The sequence below is a fragment of the Pavona decussata genome, unplaced genomic scaffold (assembly GCF_977016875.1).
Source record: "Pavona decussata unplaced genomic scaffold, jaPavDecu1.1 SCAFFOLD_602, whole genome shotgun sequence".
Classification (NCBI taxonomy): Eukaryota; Metazoa; Cnidaria; class Anthozoa; order Scleractinia; family Agariciidae; genus Pavona; species Pavona decussata.
Genome location: NW_028145860.1, coordinates 3253306 through 3276581, shown reverse-complemented (window position 1 = coordinate 3276581; position 23276 = coordinate 3253306). Strand labels below are relative to the sequence as shown.

Sequence of the window (23276 nt, the reverse complement as noted above, 5' to 3'; positions counted from 1 at the left end):
GGTTATTTTAAGCACAGATTAATAGGAAATCTTTTGATGGCTGTGCTGATTAGCAATGTACTAATACCACAAGAGGGAAGTTTATCTTGAGACGTGTACTTCAAATGAAAGCAAATTAGAATGAACGATTGGAGAAAGAAAACATTGCCAAGTTAAACACCGCACTCGCTCAGAACTGATCAATCACGTCATTCGAGATACTCCAATAGAACAAATCAAAACATTGTTAACAAGCAAATAGCAACAATATTCGCTCATTGACTCGATAATCAAGTCAAAGAATGTTATTTCTGGTTTCATATAAATGTCGTGACATCTGCAAAAGTAGGATGTAAGGCTTTACATAAATAAAATCCCTCCTCTTAACTACTTTTCAATTAGACGCATCTAAACTAAGACGAGAAGCCGCTTGTTTTTTTAAATTTTGCGGCAAACTGGCCTTTTAAAGGAAAGTGTCACGCAAATTTGATGTCATTTCAAAACCCAAAAATGTTTGTCTGTCAACAGAGACCAAAAAGAAAAAAAAATTGTCTATTTTTGCTATAAATTATCACCCCAGTGCAATAGAACTGTCGATTACTGCCGCTGGCCAGAGACAGAGTAGGTCGGAATGGATTGAAACTTGAAAAATGCTGGGCTAAAGTTTTTCAAGTTCACGCATTTTTGTTTCCAAAATACGCTAGAACAGATCAAGAGTTGTTTCTTTCACGAATCGAGTTGATTTCTTTCCTCTCATTGTTCTAGAATTATTTTGTAGCTAAGGGAAGGTCTTATTTCACCATTTTTAACAAAAGTACTCAAAAACCACACGACACTACTATTAGCATTAGTTTTTCCTTACTTCGGGATGAGTAGCTCTGACTTCTCTTCACTTTGAGCTAAAAGAAGAGATCATTGAATGCTATCTAACAACACTTCACTGTGGTGCTTAGGTTCAGTTTTTGATTTTTTTTCAAGTAGAAATCCTAGACGATTAATCCGTTTTCTACTTCCGACTTTTAAGCTCTCTTTGCTTAGCTGGAAGGCCGAAAACTGTGCGATCTTGAGTACAATCTCAGTATGTTATGTACACAACTTTGATGTGGTAACACACCGCTCACAAGTGGCGCATTTAACATCCTTGAATCCCAGTAATGACTGGTGTCTATTTTTTCCTTTCAACATTTGGTTAAACTTTGTGGCGAAACTTGGTGAAACATACAGTTCACGAGAAAAAAAAAGGAAGGAAAAGATCACTTAAGATGAAAGTGTCTTCAAATTTAATCAAATTCCCCTAACTAGTAACCAAAGAAATATATTAAGAACAGTGAAGAGAATCAGACGCATTTTTGATTTTGAGGATTGAAGAGTAAACTTCCCACACTGCCCCACACGACGTGTGTTTGCAGTGTTTTCACCACAATGAAAGGATAATCTCTGTTCCTTTCATCAACGAATCGTTCCATTACCTCGGGACTTCAGAGCGGTGTCTCTGTGAAACAATCTGTTATCAACTATCCACTTCTTGAAAACTCTCCACACTGCCCACGGTGTGTTTGTGTCTTCAGTTCACCCTTGGATCATACTATACTAAAGCTATTTTAAGATCTTCTTCTGTCGACAGAAATGGCTCAATCAGTAGGTCACAGCTTGTGTGTTTTGCGGTTATATTACCAGCACAGTAGTGTTTCACAGCTGATGAGTGGTTTAATTTGTTTCCAATTAACAACTTCTTAAGTAAGTAAACCCGTGCTTCAAAGTCGTTGAGTCTCACACGAACAATTTGCTCTCACCTCATGGCACAAGGTGACAATGAGTCGCATCGTGTCATGCATGCTGGCCTCAAGAAACAAAATCCGTTTGTTCTTAATCTCGTCCTCTCTATACATTGAGTTTCACAGTGTGTTTGTGTCATTTGAGAAATAAAAATTATTTATATCCCAGCGCAGCGCAGTATGGTTGAATTACAAAATAACGTCATTTTAGCTGACAATAAAGTGTCACGATTGTAAGGCAATACATGCATAGGTACAGTAGACTGAACAAAAACGCGCGCTGCTTCACGGTCTTGGTGTGCACACAGATTGGAACAAAGCCGGTGTATAAGGACGGAAAGGCGTTTTCACGTTCATGTTAAAATAGTAATTTTTCAGACAACCGCAAAAGACGAGAAGCGTAGTTTTGACGGATAGGTCTCTTTCCTGATCGTGTTCTGGTGGGTGAATCCGTTTCTTCAGTGTAGGTGGCATATAAGTGCGTGCCACATCACTGATTCTCAAGGATTAACAGCTGCCCCTAACCGTCCCCCCAGCGGAAACTATAACAACCAAAGGCAAGGCCGTTGAAAGCAGTTTAAAACCGGAGCCTTCTTACACTCGGTAGGGCGGGGCGGAGAGGAACTTGAAAGCGTATTAATTACTCGTACAACTTTAGCTATAAAGGGTTTGACGCGCGGCGTGTCCGACCAGACGACAGCAGCACTTCGCGATAAAAAGCAACTCTCTGACTAGTGAGCCATCACTGGTCAGTTGTGATTCGTGACTAATTGTTCGTTTACAAGGTGTGCCTATTTGCGTTTGATTAATATCAGTAGATTTCTACAACGCGTTTGTGTTTTATAGCAGCCATTTTTGACACTTGGCATGGGTCATAAATATATTTGCACGACACAGTGTAACCCAAGTCGGGTAGACATAGCTGGAAATTTTTTTTTATCATTTGATACGGAAAGGTCGACTCTGTTATTAATTAGCTTACCCTATTTATACTTGTGCTCTGTTATTTGGCAGGTCCACAAGTAATCTCAACCTATATTAATCAGTTTGCTATTTGCACGAACGGACGGTCAACAACGACGCTATGCAAGTTCTGTTTCGCACCACCGCGATCTTGCTCACTCTTTGCTTCATCGTACAGAGAATACAGGGAATACGCTGGCTGTGAGTATGGCGGATTGCTTTTTTGGGCGTCTAATGACCCTTTTGATTTTGTGTATTCATTTGTTAAGCTGCGATACATAGCAAAAATCTGCTTGTTTTGATGCGAGCAACGTGGAGTACCTCTGATTAAAAGTGTTTTTACTGTTCTTCTCTCGCAGCGCTATCAAGATGTCTTCAGAGAACTACTGGAATCGGACCGATTGCAGTAAAATTCATGGATTCTCTGGTGACCAATATAAAATTTGTAGACGAAGTCTTTCTGTTATGAAATATGTCTCTGAAGCAGTCGAAATGACAAGAGCAGAGTGTCAGTCACAGCTCAAAAACAGACGTTGGAACTGCTCCACCATCTCAAGAGCTCCCTCGTTCTACAACGATCTAAAGAGAGGTAAGACATCTTTCAAATATTCTTTTCTTATTTTAGCTGAATCTTGTATGATATTTCACGAATTATAGTTTATTTCTTGAGAATGATTTATCTAAATTGGCCATACGGAGGGTCAATATACTCTTTCGAGCTGACATATGATTATTTGAAATCGTTTCTGAATTGTACGCTGTTGTACTCGAAATCGCTGGGGGCGAGAAACCGAATCCCTACCACCTTGTCGTTATCTATAATCTCGGTTTCGAAGTTATGAAAAAATAATAATCAAACCCAGAAAAAATTTGACTCCTCTTTCGACAGAACGAAACACAGGAATCGAGATCTGTAAGCGAGAGGAAATGATACTTATATTCCACGGCAAATATTTTTTTAATCTACTATACGATTCGTTTAATTGACGATTGTCAGTTGTAGATCTTTTGTTGCGGTCATCAAGAATTGTTTGGCTTTTGTTTGAAAGTTTAACCTTGCTGTCGGAAGTCACATTTTTCTGAAATGATTATTTCTTTTCCAAAACCAGACGAATAAGTCCATTCGACATCATGCCTAAGTTCAAAATTTAAAATTGTTAAGGCTGCTGTTAAAAAGTTTGCGTTCGCTAGAAAACACTGGTTGACTTGAAACATGTGGGGCATTTATGAGCTTTGAATTACCCAAGCCACCTTGTCGTTCCGCAGACTAATCAGTCCTAAAATATTTCATCCCCTTAATCGCCGTGACGTATACGTGCTCTAGGGACCAATCTTCTGTTTTCACATTTTGGCGCTAAAACCGCACTCAAACCCTTCCTTGTCGCTCGCTTCTGGGAGGCTATATCAGGAAGAGCATATGTCCATATGCGAAACGTTTTGTTTTGACCTGATTTTGCGCCCTTAAATTGTTTAGGAAAGCTTTGGTTAGAAAGGTGACCTTGGGCTTACACAGGAAATTAAATTGGAACTGATTCTTATGAAAGTATATTGTTAGCTATAACATAAAAGAAAGGATGTTTCCGGGGGTATGCACCTCAATTTCACCGTGGATCGGAGGCAGGCGAATTCCACGTAGGTTTTGAAATTTTCTCTGTCCATCTGAAAAACTATTTTTCTTATTTTAGAACAGATCGCCTTACACCCTTAAAACATTTTTTTCCAGAAAAGCAAATGTTTTTGCGGCGGTAGGCGCAAATGACTGCTAAGTAAACAAACTAATAATATAGAATGCAGACACTCGAGATAATCAGTAATTAAAGTGATGTTAATTCACAAACTCTTTTGTTTGTTTACACAGGAACAAAGGAATCAGCCTTTGCGTATTCGCTTGCTTCAGCTGCGGTTGCCTACAGCGTGACTCAAGCCTGCAGTATTGGTAGACTGGAAGTCTGTGGTTGTGGCAGGACACCTAAGATGAAACTGGAAAATAAGAATTGGCTGTGGGGTGGGTGCAGTGATAACATCGCGTACGGCGTTAGATTCAGCAAAAAATTTACAGATGCTGTTGAGAAAAAGCGTATGAAAGGACAAGAACCAACTGCAACTAGCAGGGCGCTGATGAATCTGCATAATAACGAAGCTGGACGAACGGTAAGGCTGTCTTATTCAGTACTGGACTCAGTCTTAAAGATCGAGCGGCCATCTAAATCCCCAACCGGAAGTAACTGATGTAACACTGAGAAGTAGTGCTCCAGAGCTTTCATTTGAATCGTCACATCCCAAGGGTTTTATCTAAAAACTCAATAATTAGAACCACCTTGCATAGCTTAACAAACAGCACCACAGGAAAGTGCTGCTCAGTGGCTTTCATTTGAATAGGGAACAATTTAGGATTTCATTGAAAGACTCAAAAGTTAGAACCACCTTGTACAGCATGATAAACACAACCACAGGAAAGTACTGCTCAGTGGCTTTCATTTGAATAATCACAGTACTGAAAGATTTTTTCCACAGCCTCAAAAGTTAGAACCACCTCGTACAGCATAAAAAACAGCACCACAGGAAAGTACTGAGCAGTAGCTTTCATTTGAATGGTTACACTTTAGGATTTCATCCACAGACTCAAAAGCTAGAACCACCTTGTACAGCATAAAAAACAGCACCACAGGAAAGTACTGAGCAGTAGCTTTCATTTGAATGGTTACACTTGAGGATTTCATCCACAGACTCAAAAGTTAGAACCACCTTGTACAGCATAATAAACAGCACCGCAGGAAAGTACTGCTCAGTAGCTTTCATTTGAATGGTCCCACCTTAGGATTTCATCCACAGACTCAAAAGTTAGAACCACCTCGTACAGCATAATAAACAGCACCAGAGGAAAGTACTGCTCAGTAGCTTTCATTTGAATGGTCCCACCTTAGGATTTCATCCACAGACTCAAAAGTTAGAACCACCTTGTACAGCATAATAAACAGCACCACAGGAAAGTACTGCTCAGTAGCTTTCATTTGAATGGTCACACTTGAGGAGTTCATCAACAGACTTAAAAATAAGAACCACCTTGTACAGTATAACAAACAGCACCACAGGAAAGTACTGAGCAGTAGCTTTCATTTGAATGGTCACACTTTAGGATTTCATCCACAGACTCAAAAGTTAAAACTTCATTGCACAGAAAAATAAACAGAACCACAGAAAAGTACTGCTCGGTTGCTTTCATTTGATTGTGCCGCACTTGAGTATTTCACCCACAGACCTTAAAGTTAAAACTTCCTTGTACGGCATGATAAACAGCATAAACAGGAAAGTAACGTAATAGCTCTCGTGAGTTTATAATCACATTTTAATTTGCTGAGCATAATAAACAGCGCCACATGAAGTTCCAGGCAAGCATTGCTCAAAAGCGGCTATTTGAATGGTGACCCTTAGACTCGATCACATGAATGAATAACCCTTACAGTACTCAAAACTTCCAATAGCACTGCTTGAGTCACAAGTCGAATTTAGCAGCGAAAGAGCTAATATTTCCCTGTTTTAACCTGTGTATGTGATAATTCCTCGCTGTAAAGAAGTTAAATTATCTCTTTGGGAGTATAATTTAGCTCGATAATCTCATTTTGTGACTCGAGAGGACACTTCCGATTTGGAAGCAAATCCTCTTTCTTTTCATAGTGGACGTGTTTCCAGCGCAAAAGTATGCACAACCTTTTTCTATATTTAACCCTTTAATGCTCCGGTAGTGATTAGCTTTTTATCTTCTCTTGACTTTTTGGTAACAAATTTAAGTAGGCAGGTCATTTGATTGGAAGACAGGATCATCCCAACAAAAAAATGTGCAAATGTTTTCAAGGAGAATTGTACAAAATGTAAATAATGTAATTTAATGTGAATTTTGGCCTCCCCTTGGAATTAAAATGGTTACAATTTCGAGGAACATGGCTACCATCGACTCTATTCTTAGCTATTCGGTGAAGCAGACAGCTATTGCAATCTACAAAAGGCACTTAAATCTGAAATGAACGTGACATGACAATCACGTGCGCATACCATATCGTGTTATGAAATGAAGGGGGATATACAGGTATCTCTCATTACCACGAATAGCGGTTTAACAATTTTAAAATTATCTATGTTATTTTAGGTGAAAAGGAGATCAAATCTCCGTTGAATTGGTTCACACAATCAACGAGGAAAACACATTCAACCAGAAACGTATCTTCGTTTTCGAGAAGTTACACGCCTTGCACTGAGCTTGGCTGCCCCTGACTAGCAGAGATCGTAACTTAGATAGGCTATCGAGGAAAGCAAAACGCCTATTGTAGTATTCCATATCATAATCTGCCACACCGCATGCCTCAACTTGACATACGCGGAGAAAATCGTGGTTCTGATTATTTTCGCACAGTGGGTCTCAGTGGCATACATCATGCAATTCAGTGTACATTATCTGAAGAATTATAAGTTTCAGACTGGATTCTACTTTCTTATGATTGTTGTGGTGAGTTTAATGAATGCTATTTAGACGTTAACCCCGCAGAAGATTATAAAAATAAACCATTTGGGTTGTTTACTTTGGAAACAAAAATTCTCCATTTATTGGCTATGATTAGTGAAAACAAGCGGACCTTTGTGCAGTAAAATAAAATATCATATCATCGATTGCATGCCTTTATAACCCTCTATTTCGTTATCATCTTGAACAGCCGAGCCGAACCTTTTAAACTAAGACCGGATAAGAGCACTTACTATACGCCTTCTCTTACTTTGGTTGAAAGATATGCTACCCCTTCACCAAAAATGCTGCAACCGGCTCTTTCTGATTGATCTGAAGGGGCTGGATTTTTAGCATCAGACTAAAGTAAGGTTAAACCCAAACTGCAAAATTGCGATTCTCGTGTTATGAAATATTGAAGGGGACTTGCTTTATGTATATGAGATGAGATTATGCGAGTTGATCAGCTTTTGGCAGTTTTTGCATTCTCCGACTTGAAAGTAAATATTTCAAACTGATTCAAAACAAGAAAACCCACAGTTTTGGATCAACTTTTAATTGGATATTTTGCTTTTACTCAGGGGACTTTTGTCGGCTTTACTTTTTCAGGCATCTTAGTAACCAGCGTGGTGTTTATTTGCGGTAAACATTGCTACTTGTTTGCAAACCTTTTGACCGCGGAGTAAATAAACTGAAAGTTATTGACCTCCCGCAAACTCAATGAAAACACAGCAAATTTTAATATCCGCTTTGATAAAATTACCTACGGCGTTTGCGACAACACTGTAGACACAGTAACAAGAGATTGTAAAGGATAAGCCAGCGTGTAGTTCTCCAGAATTAGATCCGACGATGGACAGACTGAAAGTTGCGTAAAAAAAGGAGCTAATCAGAGTGATTAGGGAGATGTTCAAAGGATGTAGCCATCATGAAAAGTCTGCCTTACATCTCTCTACCTTTAGCTCTTGAAACCTTGCCAAGTGCTGCCTACGGATTTACCACAAAGGTTGCGTGCCACAAACGTAGTCATGAAGGAATTTTTGCTCGGGTAGGAAGCACTGAAATAGTGTACATGTTATTGCATTTGCTCGATCCGCTTTTGTCTTTGGTGGTCTAAGCTGTTTGGGCCTCTTAACAGGTTTAGCCCGTTATCAACGCGTTGGCAATACCACTTTAAATTCAAAACATTATCGCTATGGCAACATAGGTGTATTTTGTATGGGTGAACCTTCTGTGTTAGACCAAGATGGAAAAGGAATGTTTGGGGCCTACATTCGTAAAGTTTATTTTTTTTTACTTAGTCTAGTATTGCCGAAAAAGGAGTGGTTCGCCTAAGGTGACACTTGCGTGGTTTTGTACACATTCATTAAAACTTCGTAAAATGTTTTTAATGTGAAAATTGGAAAACGAACTTTGGTTGCAGAAAAAAATTGTTTGGTAAGAATTTTTTTGTTTTGTTTGCACACTGTGCTGATGATCAGCATTTTCTCCACACGTCATCCCTCTAAAACTGATTTGAGTGATCTTTACCTCCGAGCTCTAGTTTGGAAGGGTCAACCGTTTATTAAACACTTTGTCTAATAGCCAGCTTCCAAAAACACAGCCGTCTTTACTTGGCTTAGTCAATGCGGAGTGACCCTCGTCCCACGACCCACGTGCTTCAAGAAATCGCACACCGACCGAGATAATTTTGAACTTTCAAGTGGTTTGTCGGCTTCTATATGATTGCAGTTTGCCATTCAGATAAAGATAAAATTCTCACGGAAAATAACGTTACAGAGCTTGCGTGGGCTGGAAAAGTGGCAGCTAAGTTACGTCTCTCGTAGAGTCCAGCCCTTAATCATTGTGTTTCTCACTTTGTTATAACTGTGCATGAAATCCCAAGGTATGAATAGTCAAATGAAAGCTGGTAAGCAGCACTTTCCAGTGGTGCTGCCTACTATGACAAAGTGGTTCCAACTTATGAGTCTGGAATGAAATCCTAAAGTGTGACCAGTCAAAGGAAAGTTACTGGGCAGTACTTTCTAAATATGCGTTATTGACCAAGCGTGAGGTCAAGATGGCTGGATATTGGCCAAGTTCTTTTTTTGCGTTTTTATGGACCGAGACGAAGTCGAGGTCCAAAAACGCAAAAAGAGAACGAGGCCAATTTCCAGCCATCTTGACCGAACAAGCTTGGCCAATAAAGGATTTATTATATGGCTTTACCATCAAGTTAAAACTAGAACAACAAAACAAAACACGACATGAAACTGCTCTACTCGGAAAGAAATTCTTCATAGCCGGCCGGTGCAAGATTTATTTTCAGTGCATTTTTGGATTAGCATGTAATCGTGGAAAACAAGGAATCCTAAATTATCTTAGGGCTCTAACTTTATAATGGCTTTAAGGGAGTATGCAATTATTGAGAACAAAAAATTTAGATTTTCGCAAGAGCGGGAAGATTTGAATAGAATGCGGCAAATTCGCCATTTTCAGCCGATCGCGCGGTAGCGTAAATAATAAAAATTTTTACACAGTTTTCGGCTTCCAATCATTAATTCTTGAATGAAACAATAGATTTTGAGATTATATGCAAACATAAGCCGAAAAAAAGAGCAGTTAAATCAGAAAACTGGGCGAAACTTTGACAAGATTTTGTTGTTTACAACCAGCAAGACGCGCCTAAATTAAAAACGTGAGCTTCTTCGGCGAACTTAAAAAAAAATACTTTTCTGAACTGCTCTAAATACTAACCGCAACTTCCACTACGCTATGATTTAAATACAGTTATTGCAAACCTAGAGAACTTATCAATTCGGCACTCGACTTGAGACAATAAGTTTTTCAAAATCAATTCTATCTAAAATACTACACGCAGAGCAACTCACCGATTCAACTCACATTCATTGTGGCTGAAACAAAGTTTTCACTGCACCAGGACGATTCCATTCTCTTTCCTTTCCTTTACGTAAATGTTGAGAGTTAACCGAACTTTTTAGTGAGCGTTTTCCCCCAAAACAACGAGAAAAACCGAAGAAAACCCGCATTGTTGTTGGGATTAAACTTTCGATGCCAAGCGGACGGGCAACGGGTAATCCCGAGCGGGCAAGATAGCTCCATCTTGCCCGCTCGGGTAGCCAATCACAGCGCAGGATTTGACTCATCTTGCCCGCTCGCGGAGCCAGCCATATTGTATTACTGTTGTAGACTGAGATGGTTGTAGCTTTTTCGCAGTAGGTGGATGGAATGTTCAAGTGTAAATCCATGTAGTGAAATGTTATTGGGAAAACGTTTTTTTTCTCCATCGTTTAATAGTTTTGTCCAAGTGAAAATTTGGAACGTCTTGTGTTTTCGTAGCGTTTCTGCCAGTTCAACTTTACTAGGAATGTATTTTCCATTCGACCGCCTTCCTTTGGTTGTACGGTCAAAATAGAACTAAACAACCTAACCAAACGATTTCTACATCACGGTAGAAATGGACATAATTAGAGACACATAAATAGTATCACGTCGACTTTGTTAAGTAATATTACCTCCAGTACCAGTTTCTAGTCGAAACGTTTTGTCTCGTAAATAAGTGAGTGCCATAGGTGTGACCTTGTTTCCAGGCTTTTGTTGTAACAGAATTAATTGGATGGGTTTAATACCTTTCCAAGAAGTGTCCGGTGTTTCCCAAAATGTTTCACGTGACCCGCCGCTCAATCCACGGTACCGAAAAAGATGGTGGCTGGTATATTTACCCATAATTCTTAGGGTAAAACACTCATAAATATAGCATACACAACGTAGTACATCGCTGAGATGTAAATGGATCAAAATGTCCGACAACTGGTCGTGTTTTACCACAATTTGATAAATAGTCTATTCAAATTAAAACTAATAAAATAAACACGCAGCCGGACAAAAGGTGCTTTAATGACCATCATTGGGAGTCGATTGAGACATGTATTGAGGGACTAAAATAGAAATGTCTTTGTCATCTGGAAGACAGAGATAACCAAAAGCACGTGTTGATGTTTGAGAAAACTACAGGGTGGGGGGTTTAAAGCGGCGAAGGATGTGCGTTTTGCATTGGTCTTTGAAAAGAATGGAAAAAAAAGCTTGTCAAATTGGTCTCCCACAAAGTATACCACCCGTTCACCTCATTGTTCGTCTTATCTCCAAAAGGAAACCATCTTATATAAACAGGTTTGATTGTGATGAAGATTGACTAATGGAGGAGTGACGGGCTTGTTTGAGCTCAATGTTTGCGATAGTAACCAGTTGCAAGACATTGTTTTGACTTCTTTGTCAGATTACCTTTTCCTTTTGTATCGTTGCTCCGATATTTGAACATATAACCTTAAATTCCTGTGGTCATTCGTTATCTTTAAATTTATTAAACGCGCTAGAGATCTTTGCTAGGCATTACCTTTTTCGGTTTACTAGGAAACAATTTTTCAGACTTTGTCACTTCCTCTCTTGTCTCCCCTCTTATGATTTTCCTGATTTTATCGTATAAAATTCCATGCTATACAACCCATGAGCTCAACTTTATGAAACATGGTTTACTGTTTAGTTCACAAGCAAACTCGGGATTAAGCATGAATATCCCTACTCGAGTAACGTTGATTTCCTGCATCATACTTTCATTATACTTATACCTTATCACCTCGATTCGCATTTGAATGTTAGGTTTATACTTTAAAAAACCACAGCACTATAAGAAAGGTCTGGTTGTTGCCTTTCTATTTGAATCATGGACGCATCCAATCCTTCTCAGACGTTAGAGACATATTGTATGTGAGTCGTTCAGATTAGTAAGCTGTACGGCAGGGGTATTTTGCAGAACGCTGAAGCCATAGAAGTCCTATAATGTCAAATGTCTGCCATTCCAACAACTAAAAGCTAACTGTCTGCATAACCAGTGCTTAACCCTAAATACTAAATAGTATAGAGAAGTGCTTAGACCTAAATAATACCGTTCGTTGCTTAACCCTATACTGATGTAGAAGGCGTAAAATGCGACGTTAGGCCGGCGGTCGGCATTCTGCAAAATATCCCTGCCGTAAGCTGCATCTGAATTGAAACTGGCTCTTCGAGCAGTATGTATTTTCCGTTGTTGGTTTATCTAATGAATCAAGATCGACTACTAGTACAAAGCGAACGCCAGCAACGTAGAGTCATTTCAAATAAACCGAACTGTACAAAGTACAAAGGGAAACATTAAGGCACTGCACCAAAAAGAACAGTCACTTAAACTGGAGAGGTTAATGGCAAGTGTTTCAAGATTTTGATTTACCCATTCATGTTTCAACACTTAAATTTCGATCCTCTTAAGTATTTATCATATGCTATTTAACCCTCTAACTCAAACTTGTAATTCTAACTTCTGATTCTGTGAATAAAATTCCTAAGTGTGGCTATTCAAATGAAAAAAAAAACAAAACATTTAGCTGTACTTCCCTATCGTACAATTCATTTTTTAATATTTAGAAAAAAGTCTTCAGAATTTTTTCCCCTTTTTGAAATTCAGCGTTCGTGAGACTCAAAAGGTTAATCAATTCCAAATGCTACTGATTAATGTTACACTAAAATGTCATTGTTGGCCGCGGATTCTCTTTTTTTATATCGAATCCTTTGTATCTTCTGAACAGCAAATTGCTTAAGAAAAAAGAAATCAGAATTCAGTGAAATTTTTGATTCTCTTCTGGGTACAGCATTGGCGCCATCATCGTGCTAGCTGATTTTTGGATTAGGAATTATTACTAGTAGTAATCGAAGATTATAGTGCGTTGACTTAGGCCCTTAGGCACCCTACTGGGTTGCATTAATCATGTTAAGATTACAGGAACCTGTAAGTATAGTTGCAAAACATTAGGTTATTGTCTGGGAACAATTGTCAACAGCCGTTAGAAACGTTTTATGCTACCAGTCCCAGGTGTTTATAGGGCATCCTACCAAGGATGCGGCGGATATTTCTGAAAGAAAAGGATCTTACCTTGTCTTGTACTTTTCGCAGCGAAACCACGAGGAACCGTACGAAACGCGCGCGGGACGTCAAGATGCTATTGTGACGGTTTTATAATGAACGGTGAAAGAAAAGTTCCTCGGAGATGAATGACATGACCACATTGAAGAAACGTCTATGTTTTTTAAAACCATTTTTGACACCTTTTGATAGTTATTTTTATAACAATCACATCCGATACACAACCTCTTTTCTCGATTTCTCGCGCTTAATAACATGCATGTGCACAGAGGTAGGTTCTAAGTACGAAAAGCGGTTTTCTCCACACTGAGAAAGGGTTATATACCCGAAACGCGCGCGTGCGCTTGTGTGTGTGTGTGTTTTTTTTTCAAAACAATATTATATCTATTTTTATATCAATCCTATTCGATATACAACTTCTTTTCTCGATTACTCGCGCTCAGGAACATTTACAGCGGTAGGCACTGGGTACGAAACGCGCTGGGCATGATGGACTGTCATATTCACTATGCTATTGTTACGGTGCGATTTTGCACCGACATATTTTCTCGTTTTTTTTGCGCCAAGGAACACGCGCGCTGGGCATGATGGACAGTGTTGGGACGACTCGATTACGAAGTGTCTCCTTCGTCGACGCAATGAAGCCAATATGAGCGTGAGATAACGAACGACTCATCAGAAGAAATTCTAATTAACAAAATTAAAGAAAGTAAACCAATTATCTACAGATTAACGCTTCTTATAGCTGTCATAAGAGGGTCGTGTGGAGTTTTCGCACATTAAAGAGGCTTGTTAGAGATTATACTAAAAGCAGTGGAAAATGTCTGCAGCAGGTAATTGAGCTGCTGCAAGAAATTCAATCAATATAAGTTACTTTTTAATGCAGAGGAAATCCGTTTTACTTTGTACTCAGCTGGCCATGGCTCAGTCAAGGTCAAATTCTACGCTTAGAATAAAACTTTATCTCATAGGAATTTCGAGGTAAAAATTCCATGATGCTAGATTACAAGAATGGTAGATGAATCGTCATGTTTGAAGATTCCCCATTAGGACATGACTGTGGACTCAAGTTATATGTCTAGGTTAAAAAAAAAAACACCTTTTACCCCTCTTACTTTTTTATATGAGACTGTGGATAAAATCCTAAGGTGTGGCCATTTAGATGAAAAGTCTTCTGCGGTACTTTCCTTTGGTGCTGTTTAGTATAATGTACAAGGTGGTTCTAATGTTTGATTCTGTGGATAAAATCCTATATTGTGATCATTCAAATGAAAGCCACTGAGCAGTACTTTCCTGTGGTACTGTTTATTATGCTGTACAAGGTGGTTGTGACTTTTGAGTCTGTGGATGAAATCCTAAAGTGTGCCCATTCAAATGAAAGCTACTGAGCAGCACTTTCCTGTGGAGCTGATTATTATGCTGTACAAGGTGGTTGTGACTTTTGAGTCTGTGGATGAAATCCTGAAGTGTGCCCATTCAAATGAAAGTTACTGAGCAGCACTTTCCTGTGGTGCTGTTTACTATGCTGTACAAGGTGGTTGTGACTTTTGAGTCTGTGGATGAAATCCGAAAGTGTGCCCATTCGAATGAAAGTTACTAAGCAGCACTTTCCTGTGGTGCTGTTTACTATGCCGTGATTCTGGCTTTGAGTCTGTGGATGAAATCCTTACATGCACATGATCATTCCAAAGCTATTGAACAGTACTTTCCCGTGGTCCTTTTATCATTCTGTAGAAATTGGTGGTAAATTTAAATTCTGTTGGTGAAATCCTGATCATTCTAATAGTTCCTCCATGTGAAATATCAAGTCACTCGTGGGATATTTCACGGTATACCACGAGAAAGCATTGCATAACTAGTATGTTGTTTAGAATTATTTTTGTTTAATTATCTCTGAAAAATGCGTGGTAACCCCTCCCCCCCCCCCCCCCCCGCCCCAAATTTCTTTCAGCCCGTGCTGAGACCCGCTTTTCCCGCGTGGTCATACACTGTGCAAAACTCCCTTTTGAGTCTGTGGATAAAATTCTATATTGCGACCATTCAAATGAAAGCCACAGAGCAGTACTTTCCTGTGGTGCTGTTTATTGTGCTGTACAAGGTGATTCTAAATTTTGAGTCTGTGGATGAAATCCTGACTTGTCACCATTCAAATGAAAGCTACTGAGCAGTACTCTCTTGTGGTGTTGTTTATTTTGCTGTATAAAGTGTTTCTAAAGTTAGAGCCTGTAAATGAAATCCAAAATATGGCCATTCCGACTTGAATCACAGAGACTTTCTTTTTCATGCTCAGTGTGAAAGGTTAATAAGAAACACACAGCTGAGGATACCATAAATTCCATGACGAGTCTCGAATAATCCTTTAATTTAAGACAGAACGAAGGTTAAGCCCTTGAAATTCCTGTTGAAAAGTGTGCACTACAGATACTCACGTCACTCAGATTTATTAACACGTATTCAATTTATATGTCGTCGTTTTGTCGGAAGATTTTAAGATTTGAAATGATAATATGGAGGCTTTAAGTCTGACTTATTCTTCTTAGTGTCTGTTCCACGACAACAATTGCCCGGGGGAGGGGGGCACTCCCTTATATGGGCTATATAGCTATGTGCGGCGCCAAAGGGTATGGTTTTTCGGCTGTTTTGGTCATAAATAGGGTATCGCTTTTAGCCATTTTGCCGCCATTTTGGTAATAAATAGGGTATAGATTTTTGCACTCTAGTCCTGGGTTCGATTTTTTTTTAGAAGAAGCTACTTCAGGTCAGAAATAGGGTAGGGAAAATCGCAGATTTTGGTCATAAATAGGGTAAGGGTTTTGGGAAGCGGGCCGCACACCCCTACCCAATTTTTTTCGGAGTTATCCCCCGGGAACAATAGCTACACGAAAGCATTTAAAATATTTCGAAGCTACACTTCTGAACAAGGGTTCAGGCCCATTTACTTCATTCTGTACGTTTAAAAGTTTTATTATATTAACTAACCCCAGATGAACATCTTGATCTCATATGTCTCAAAAGGCAACCACTGACGATTTCATCTACCAACTCAAAACTTAGAGCGACCGTGTATAGCATGTTACACAGTAACCGAGTAGGACACGGGAAATTATTACTCTACAGCTGTCTAGTGCTGGCAGCTGTCATTGAAATCGTGGTCAAAACTAAATTTTCAGTTGAAAAGTCCTAGTTCAGAATTCCATCTATCGATTTACACCACGAGCCTAATGCAATGACACTGGATAAGAAAGCAGTAAACCTGCACCTCTCAAAAGCTCTATTTTCAGTGGACCCTGATAACCTGCAGCTGCATTGTTTTTTAGAGCTGGGGACATTGTTCTGTTGTTCGTTCTTTTGTCCTCTCGATCAAACATGTAAGACGTTGTAAACAGTGCAGTTCGCTTCTTACAACGGGTAGCCCCTCAACGTCCATTACTTGTCCAATAAACTGTAACTGTACTTTATTGTATTAAGTTATTGTTTCTTGACCGTCCCTTGTCTCTTTGATTTCAGGCTGTTCGAGATAAAATGGCGGTTGTTTGCAGATGTCACGGGGTTTCCGGTTCGTGCTCAACCAAAACGTGTTTCCGACGCTTAAGCGAATTCAAAGACGTGGCCGTGCTCCTCAAGAAAAAGTATGACAATATCATCAACGTGGTCAGCAAAGTAAAGCACGGTAATAAGCAGATGCTGAGGCCTAGGCGAGGAAAACGTTACACTCCGCGGGATCTCATCGCCCTAGACCCGTCTCCGAACTATTGCAGGAAAAGCGTATCCCGCGGGACGTTGGGAACCGCGGGACGCGAGTGCAATCCTGCTACAACAGGGAAGGGCAGCTGTGGGTACATGTGCTGCGGTCGGGGACATAATACAGTCGAGCAGGAAATTGAGGAACGTTGTCAGTGTGAGTACGTTTGGTGCTGTTATGTGAAGTGCAAGAAATGCAAGAGAAAAATTTCGGTTAGCAGGTGTAATTAAACCCACGAACAGAGACGAGCGACACACAGCGAGAGGAACGTTGAGAGATGAAAATCTTTACGAAATTCAAGGATATGAAGAAGGTGGCATAATTGGATTGAAAGTATCCAGAAACAACTAGAACGTGTTGAGAGGATCGCAGATGGGGCAGTTGTAAAAATATTAGAATAGTTCACCTGCAACATATTTCTTGGACTCACTAAAATGTTTTCGGAGTTGTTATTCACAATTGAATACTACTTCTGTACAGAGTTTGTAGTCTCCTTAATAGACCATTTCCGAGTTGCTTTGAACCTCATTATGAAAGCGAGGCTAAGTGCAAAGTTTTTGTTATGAAAATTAGTTTTCATTCATATGCAAACAAAACTAATTTTCATATGAAAAGTTTTGCACTTAGCCTCGCTTTCATAATGAGGTTCACAGCAACTCGGAAATGGTCTATTGTACACGTTAAGAAACTGTTTCGAGGAAGAACGTTTTCCATTGCGAAAAAATGGCGATGACCACATTTCCGAGAAAAGATGTAATAGAGCTCACAATGAGACAAACCAAACTTCAGTGATATTGTCACAAAAAGAATTACCCTACTAAGATGTGCACAGACTCTCCACGCTAAAGAAATTACCGACGAAGAGGAACTCTGAAACGACAACAGGCACACCAATCTGGTTAAAGAGAACAGCTTACCAAGTTTGAGTCGTTCCTGCCAGAAGGACATTGTCACGTCTCTCAGGTGTTTAAAGGTACACCAAGCTTAAGGGATATATATACTGATACATTCATCGGTACAGAGGACTGTACATACATTGAACATAGATTAGTTGTAGTTACTTACTGTGATACAATTTGGTCATAAAGTAATTTTTCTTGTCTTTTTAGCTGATCGATTTATTGCTGCTGTTTATACCAAAAGTGCTCTGCGTTTCTTTGTTACTCCAATTTCTATTACATAGCAGCAATATCCACCGGGTTTCAGCTGAGTTCATAGATTCAAAACCAAAGCAATCACTTTAACTAATCAAAACAAACGTAAACAACACAATGAACCAATCAGAACTCGAAGCAAATGCATGCAACTGGCGTCAAGCGCGGGAAAACGCGTGCGAGCGAGGCACCATTGGCTGTACAACAAATGTACGAAAGCCTGCGCGGAATCCGTTATTGATTGCATGTTATAACCACACAGTGATCTAGTTTAATGTAATTCAATTTCGTTATCCCGTTTTAACGTTTTTATGTGAATGGCTCACTTCTGACAGCCTAGTGTATCATGTTTATGAAATTCTGTCTTGTTAACGAAGTTGAACGCGGTTTGGTGTGTAATTTAGTTGTTAAGCTGCTATATAACTATTAAGGCTAAATGATTGGTACAATTGCCAGGGGCAGAAAGAAGCATTCACGGATAAAATTGTTTCGGCCCCTTTCTTTTCTTGTACTGAAAATTTACTACGTTTCTTCATGATGTAGTACTACTACTTAAGGCGCTATGTTGACGAGGCAGTTTTCGGAACTGCTCGGGTTTGTTCGTACTATTTCGGACGCTCCTCGAAAACATTCGGTTTTAATCTCTGAGTAAATGCTCTTGGTAAATGTTATTTGTGTTACTAAATATAGACCGGAATCTTCGCGATTTCAATGTTTCAGCATGAGAAAAGGTAATTATAGAGTTCCACGAGTTTTAGCTCACTTAAAACTTTATAAATATTTATTTATTGAGACACAGTTATTTACACTTTTGTATGATATACATGGTTGCAGTCGCAAATAAAGATGAACTGTCAATTGCACGAGGAGTCATTACTTGTTAGCCTTACTTGGGGATTTTGGTTGGCAAGACAGTGGTTGGAGCTACAAGACAATGCAAAACCTTGCTTAAGGACGGTGCCTACTAATACAGAAGTATTTTTTCGCGGTTTATGACTATATATGCGGGAAAAGCAGATCTTAGCAAGTGCTATTGGAATCCAAAAAGAAAATTGGGGGTAACCAAGCATTTTTCAGAGATTATTAAGCAATTATAATTCTAAAAAGTTGAAGAATATAAAGGAATGTCTAGCGTTGTTGTTGTTGTTGTTTTTTTTCAAACTGAGGCTTTATAATCTCTGAAAAATGCATGGCTACCCCCAATTTTCGTTTTGGATACCAAGAGCACTTGCTAAGTTCTGCTTTCTCCCCATAGTTTTAAACCGTGCACAAATATCGCTGTATTAGTAGGCACCACCCATAGGAAACCGAGTATATTGAAATGCACAGAACGTTTGGGCAGTAACAAAAGTAGGCACCGTCCTTAAACACGCAAAATCTTAGCCTCTTTTCGCACGCAATTCTCGGTAAGATGGGGTTTGGAGGGGCCTGGAGATAGAATAAGGAAGAAGAGAAGCACTGGGGTGGAGAGTCCCAATTTTCGTCTTTTTTCAATTTCCAGCAGAGGTTAGTCTCCCTCGCAGCCGTTTTAAGTGTCGTCACGCAACACTCCTCCCAGAAGCGTTGCATGACGACACTAAAAACGGCTGCGAGCAAGACTACAGCAGAGGAGACTAGGCATAAATATCACTGAGTTATAGGGAATATTAAAGGAACTTTTTCTCGATTTTTGTGCAGTTTTTGACGCCCTTGAGCTCGCGAGGAAAATCGCAGGTGCACAAAAGTGGCGATCTCAATGCGATCTGTCGCAAGATTTGGCGGCGATTTTGAGGAAAACGCACCCGAATCGCGCCCAATCTTGTTCTCAGGGCTTTTCCCTTGTAAATCCCTCCCAATTTACAAGAGAAAAGCTCTGGGAACGAGATGAAATCGCGCCCATATTGCACTGCAATCGGCGTTGCTGGCTTACTCTTGCGGTTTTTGTTGCAAGTTCGGGCGCAAAACGAGTGCGACAAAAATTGCATCAGAAATGGCCTGTGCAAATGGCTCTTAAGGTGGGGATATACGTGAATTTGAATGGAATTTTAAGAGGTTTAAAGAAGGGATAAAAGAAAGAAAATTATTTTTGGAACACCAAGTCCAGACAGTTGCCCCCAAACCAAGAGCACACCAGGTTGGTAGGGGACAGTTTGGGTGTCCATATATCAGTTTTTTACTTCAAATTCTAATTTCTAAACTGCATCAAATCTTAACTATTTCTTATTTTTCCAAATTTTACTACTCTTTTGAGAAAAACTATCTCCTCCCAAATATACCTAAAAATCACCAAAAAATTTGCAAAACACCCCAAAACATTGATTTGTGCTTGAAACGCGAACAAGATGTTTCCATTAAACCGATTTTAAGCGGCGTGAAAATGGCTTTCAGGTGTACAATTTTAGAACCACGAGAGGAAAGAAATCAACTCAATTCTTGAAAAGAACAACTCGTGATTTGTTCCAGCGCATTTTGAAAACAAAAATGCAAGAACTTGAAAAACGTTAGCCTAACATTTTTCAAGTTTCAATCCATTCCGATCTACCCTGTCTCTTGCCAGAGGCACTGATCGACAGTTTTATTGCACTAGGGTGATAATTTATAACAAAACTAGACAATTATTTTATGTTTCTGTTGACAGACAAACATTTTTGGGTTTTGAAATGACATCAAATTCGCGTGATACTTCCCCTTTAAATAAGACCAGTGAAATAATCCCCTCTTCTCCTCCCAGAATAAGCCTATGGCACTGTTAGGGTCAGCTGTTTTAAGCGACTAGCTTAGTATTTTCAAGCAGATTTTATTGTCAAACCCAACCAATTTTAAAACGCTACATCATCTCGAAGAAATACCCCCTCCCCCGAAAAAGTGGTTTAAATGAAATCACAGGGCTTTGTTTGGAATTTTATGCTATTGAACCACAAACAGCACCGCGCAAAAGTGGTGCTCAACCAAGATTTCATTTGATTTCATCCACACACTGGCTCTAAAAGCCCATTTGACGCAGTTACGCGGTAATATATTCCCGATTAATAAGCCACACAAGTATAGAACGACATAACACGTCTGATTAGGTTAAAACGTTTTTTTTTTCTTGGCCTCTCATTTATCACCCGCCAGGAACACGCAATAAGTGCCTCTTTCAAACCGCATTCATTTGTGTCATTTTAAGCCTTCACGATGCAGCTGTTATTGTGAAAAACAATCTAAAAGGGAACAGGGGTTAGTTTCTAAAGAAACCGTGGTACTGCGTTGGTGGCTAGTATAAACGAATGTTTGGTTTTATCAATAGGGTTGATATTAAGGTAACTTGGCCATCGTAAAGAGATTTGAGTGCTGAATGGAATCTAAAAGGGAGATTTTTTTACAACCCAAAACATTAAAAAACATTCACTTTAGAATGGGGCCATTAGAAGGCTTACCGTAGCCAATAATATATTAATCTGCTTACCTCTTCTGCTGACGGCATAAATGTCGGAAGACGAAACAATTTTTATAATTGAACGGTTTTACATTTGCTGATACCATCTGAAGTATTGAAATATTGAAGAGATGCGAATTGATAATTTTCGTTCTTTGTCATAGAAGCTAATAATAATAATAATAATAATAATAATAATAATAATAATAATAATAATAATAGATACCGATTAATGGTCTGATTTTAGCTGACGGCAATTCTTCTGCATCAATCAATTCACATTTTCATCCTCACGTTTGGAAAGTAGACTGTAGGAAAATAAAATGCTTGGACCTTGAAAGGATCTTGATAGCGCACTTTCAATTGTCCATTGGCGAGGGCTTGATTCTCAAGTCGCAGTTTTAAGGATAGGGTGTTTCCACTTTTCGAATGTGCTGTGCATTGTTCTCCACAAGTTTGAGTGTCTGAATGGAATCTTAAAGTGTATTCAAATGAAAGCTACTGACCAGCACGTTCTCGTTTATTAATTGTACTCTACAATTAAGTTTTTGTTAACTATTGAGTCTGTGGGCGAAATCCTCTGAGTGTGACAATCCAATGAAAGTTACTGAGCAGAACTTTCCTGTGGTGCTGTCTATTATGCCGCACAAGGTGATTCAAATTTTGGCGTCTGTGGAGAAAACCCTAAAGTGTTACCATTCAAATGAAAGCTATACTAAAAAGTACTTTCATGTGCTGCTGTTTTGACACTACTGTACAAGTAAGTTGGTTCTAACATTTGAGTCTATGGATGAAATCCTATAGTGTAACCATTCAAATGAAATTAACCGAATAATGCTTTTCCAGTGGTGCTATTTTTTCTTTATATTTCCTTAAATCGAACTTGATAAGCGCGTGCATAAGAGTTAAGGGCTCGACCAGAAAAGCACAGCGAAACTGATATTAGTCCGCGACAACATATCTTAAATGATGCGTCAATTGCGTTTATGTCAATGTAAACACCAAGTTTCTTTTACATCAGAAGTAAAAGTTTCTAGAACTTCACTAATTAATCGACTATTTATAAAAATTATTTTAAGTCATAATTGGAACAAACTTCACTTAAACGATCCGCTAAAAGGTTTTTTTCCGTCTTGTTATGCTTTCCATCAACGAGACCAGTGCCGCAGTAGTTACATTTTTCAAAACAACTGGAAACGTTTCTATAATAGCGTTCATCCCAAGCTTATTTTTTTCAAATAAAGCGTGTTATGAGGAAACTCTTAAAAACAAAATGTAAAACCAAAACACTATATTAAATCCTATTTATTAGAGTAAGGTCGTTTATGTATGCCTTCACGTTTTCCAAAATATTTACGCTTGTTTTCATCAATCTGCTAAAATGAGGCTCTCCACAGCAAAACAAAATTTAGCCGCTAGACTTCTACACTGTCCTTGAGAGAAACTTTTGCTTCAGGAGTTAATTGTGAAATTTACTCCGCAAATGATTGCTGAATGCGCACTGGAAATTAATGTTAAAACGCGGTGGTAGTTGGATTTTATCAGTAACTTTTAGAAATAACTCTATGAGCAAACGCTCATTTGCACAATATTTTTTAGCAATAAATCATCTACATCAATATTTCTTGACAAATTGATTGAGACAAATGTCTAGTTTTAACCTTTTTTATTACAGTAACGTGGGATTGGAGCGAAGATCCCTTTAGTAATTAATCGAACACATATACATTCACCGCTCAAGAAATTATGACTCCTCTATGGAAAGAAAAACAAGATCCTATCTTCTAAATACATTGTTAATTTATTCACCTTTTTGAT

General features: G+C 39.0%; 1 protein-coding gene across 8 annotated transcripts in view; it reads left to right on the top strand.

The window, feature by feature from the left end:
• The window catches only part of LOC146449417 (protein Wnt-4-like), a 46746-nt gene extending 27827 nt beyond the window's left edge, over nucleotides 1-18919 (top strand). For 6 of the 8 annotated variants that reach the window (XM_085101924.1, XM_085101921.1, XM_085101917.1 and 3 more), the window contains 5 exons: nucleotides 2769-2918; nucleotides 3077-3306; nucleotides 4576-4868; nucleotides 16673-17388; nucleotides 17561-18919. In XM_085101924.1, the coding sequence (XP_084958050.1) occupies nucleotides 2839-2918; nucleotides 3077-3306; nucleotides 4576-4868; nucleotides 16673-17137 (1068 nt within the window). In that variant the 5' untranslated portion in view covers nucleotides 2769-2838 and the 3' untranslated portion in view covers nucleotides 17138-17388; nucleotides 17561-18919. Of the gene's footprint in view, nucleotides 1-2418; nucleotides 2540-2768; nucleotides 2919-3076; nucleotides 3307-4575; nucleotides 4869-16672; nucleotides 17420-17560 lie in introns of those variants that run through there. The other 2 variants (XM_085101922.1, XM_085101919.1) reach the window with 2 other exon arrangements.
• Nucleotides 18920-23276: the final 4357 nt, after the last annotated feature.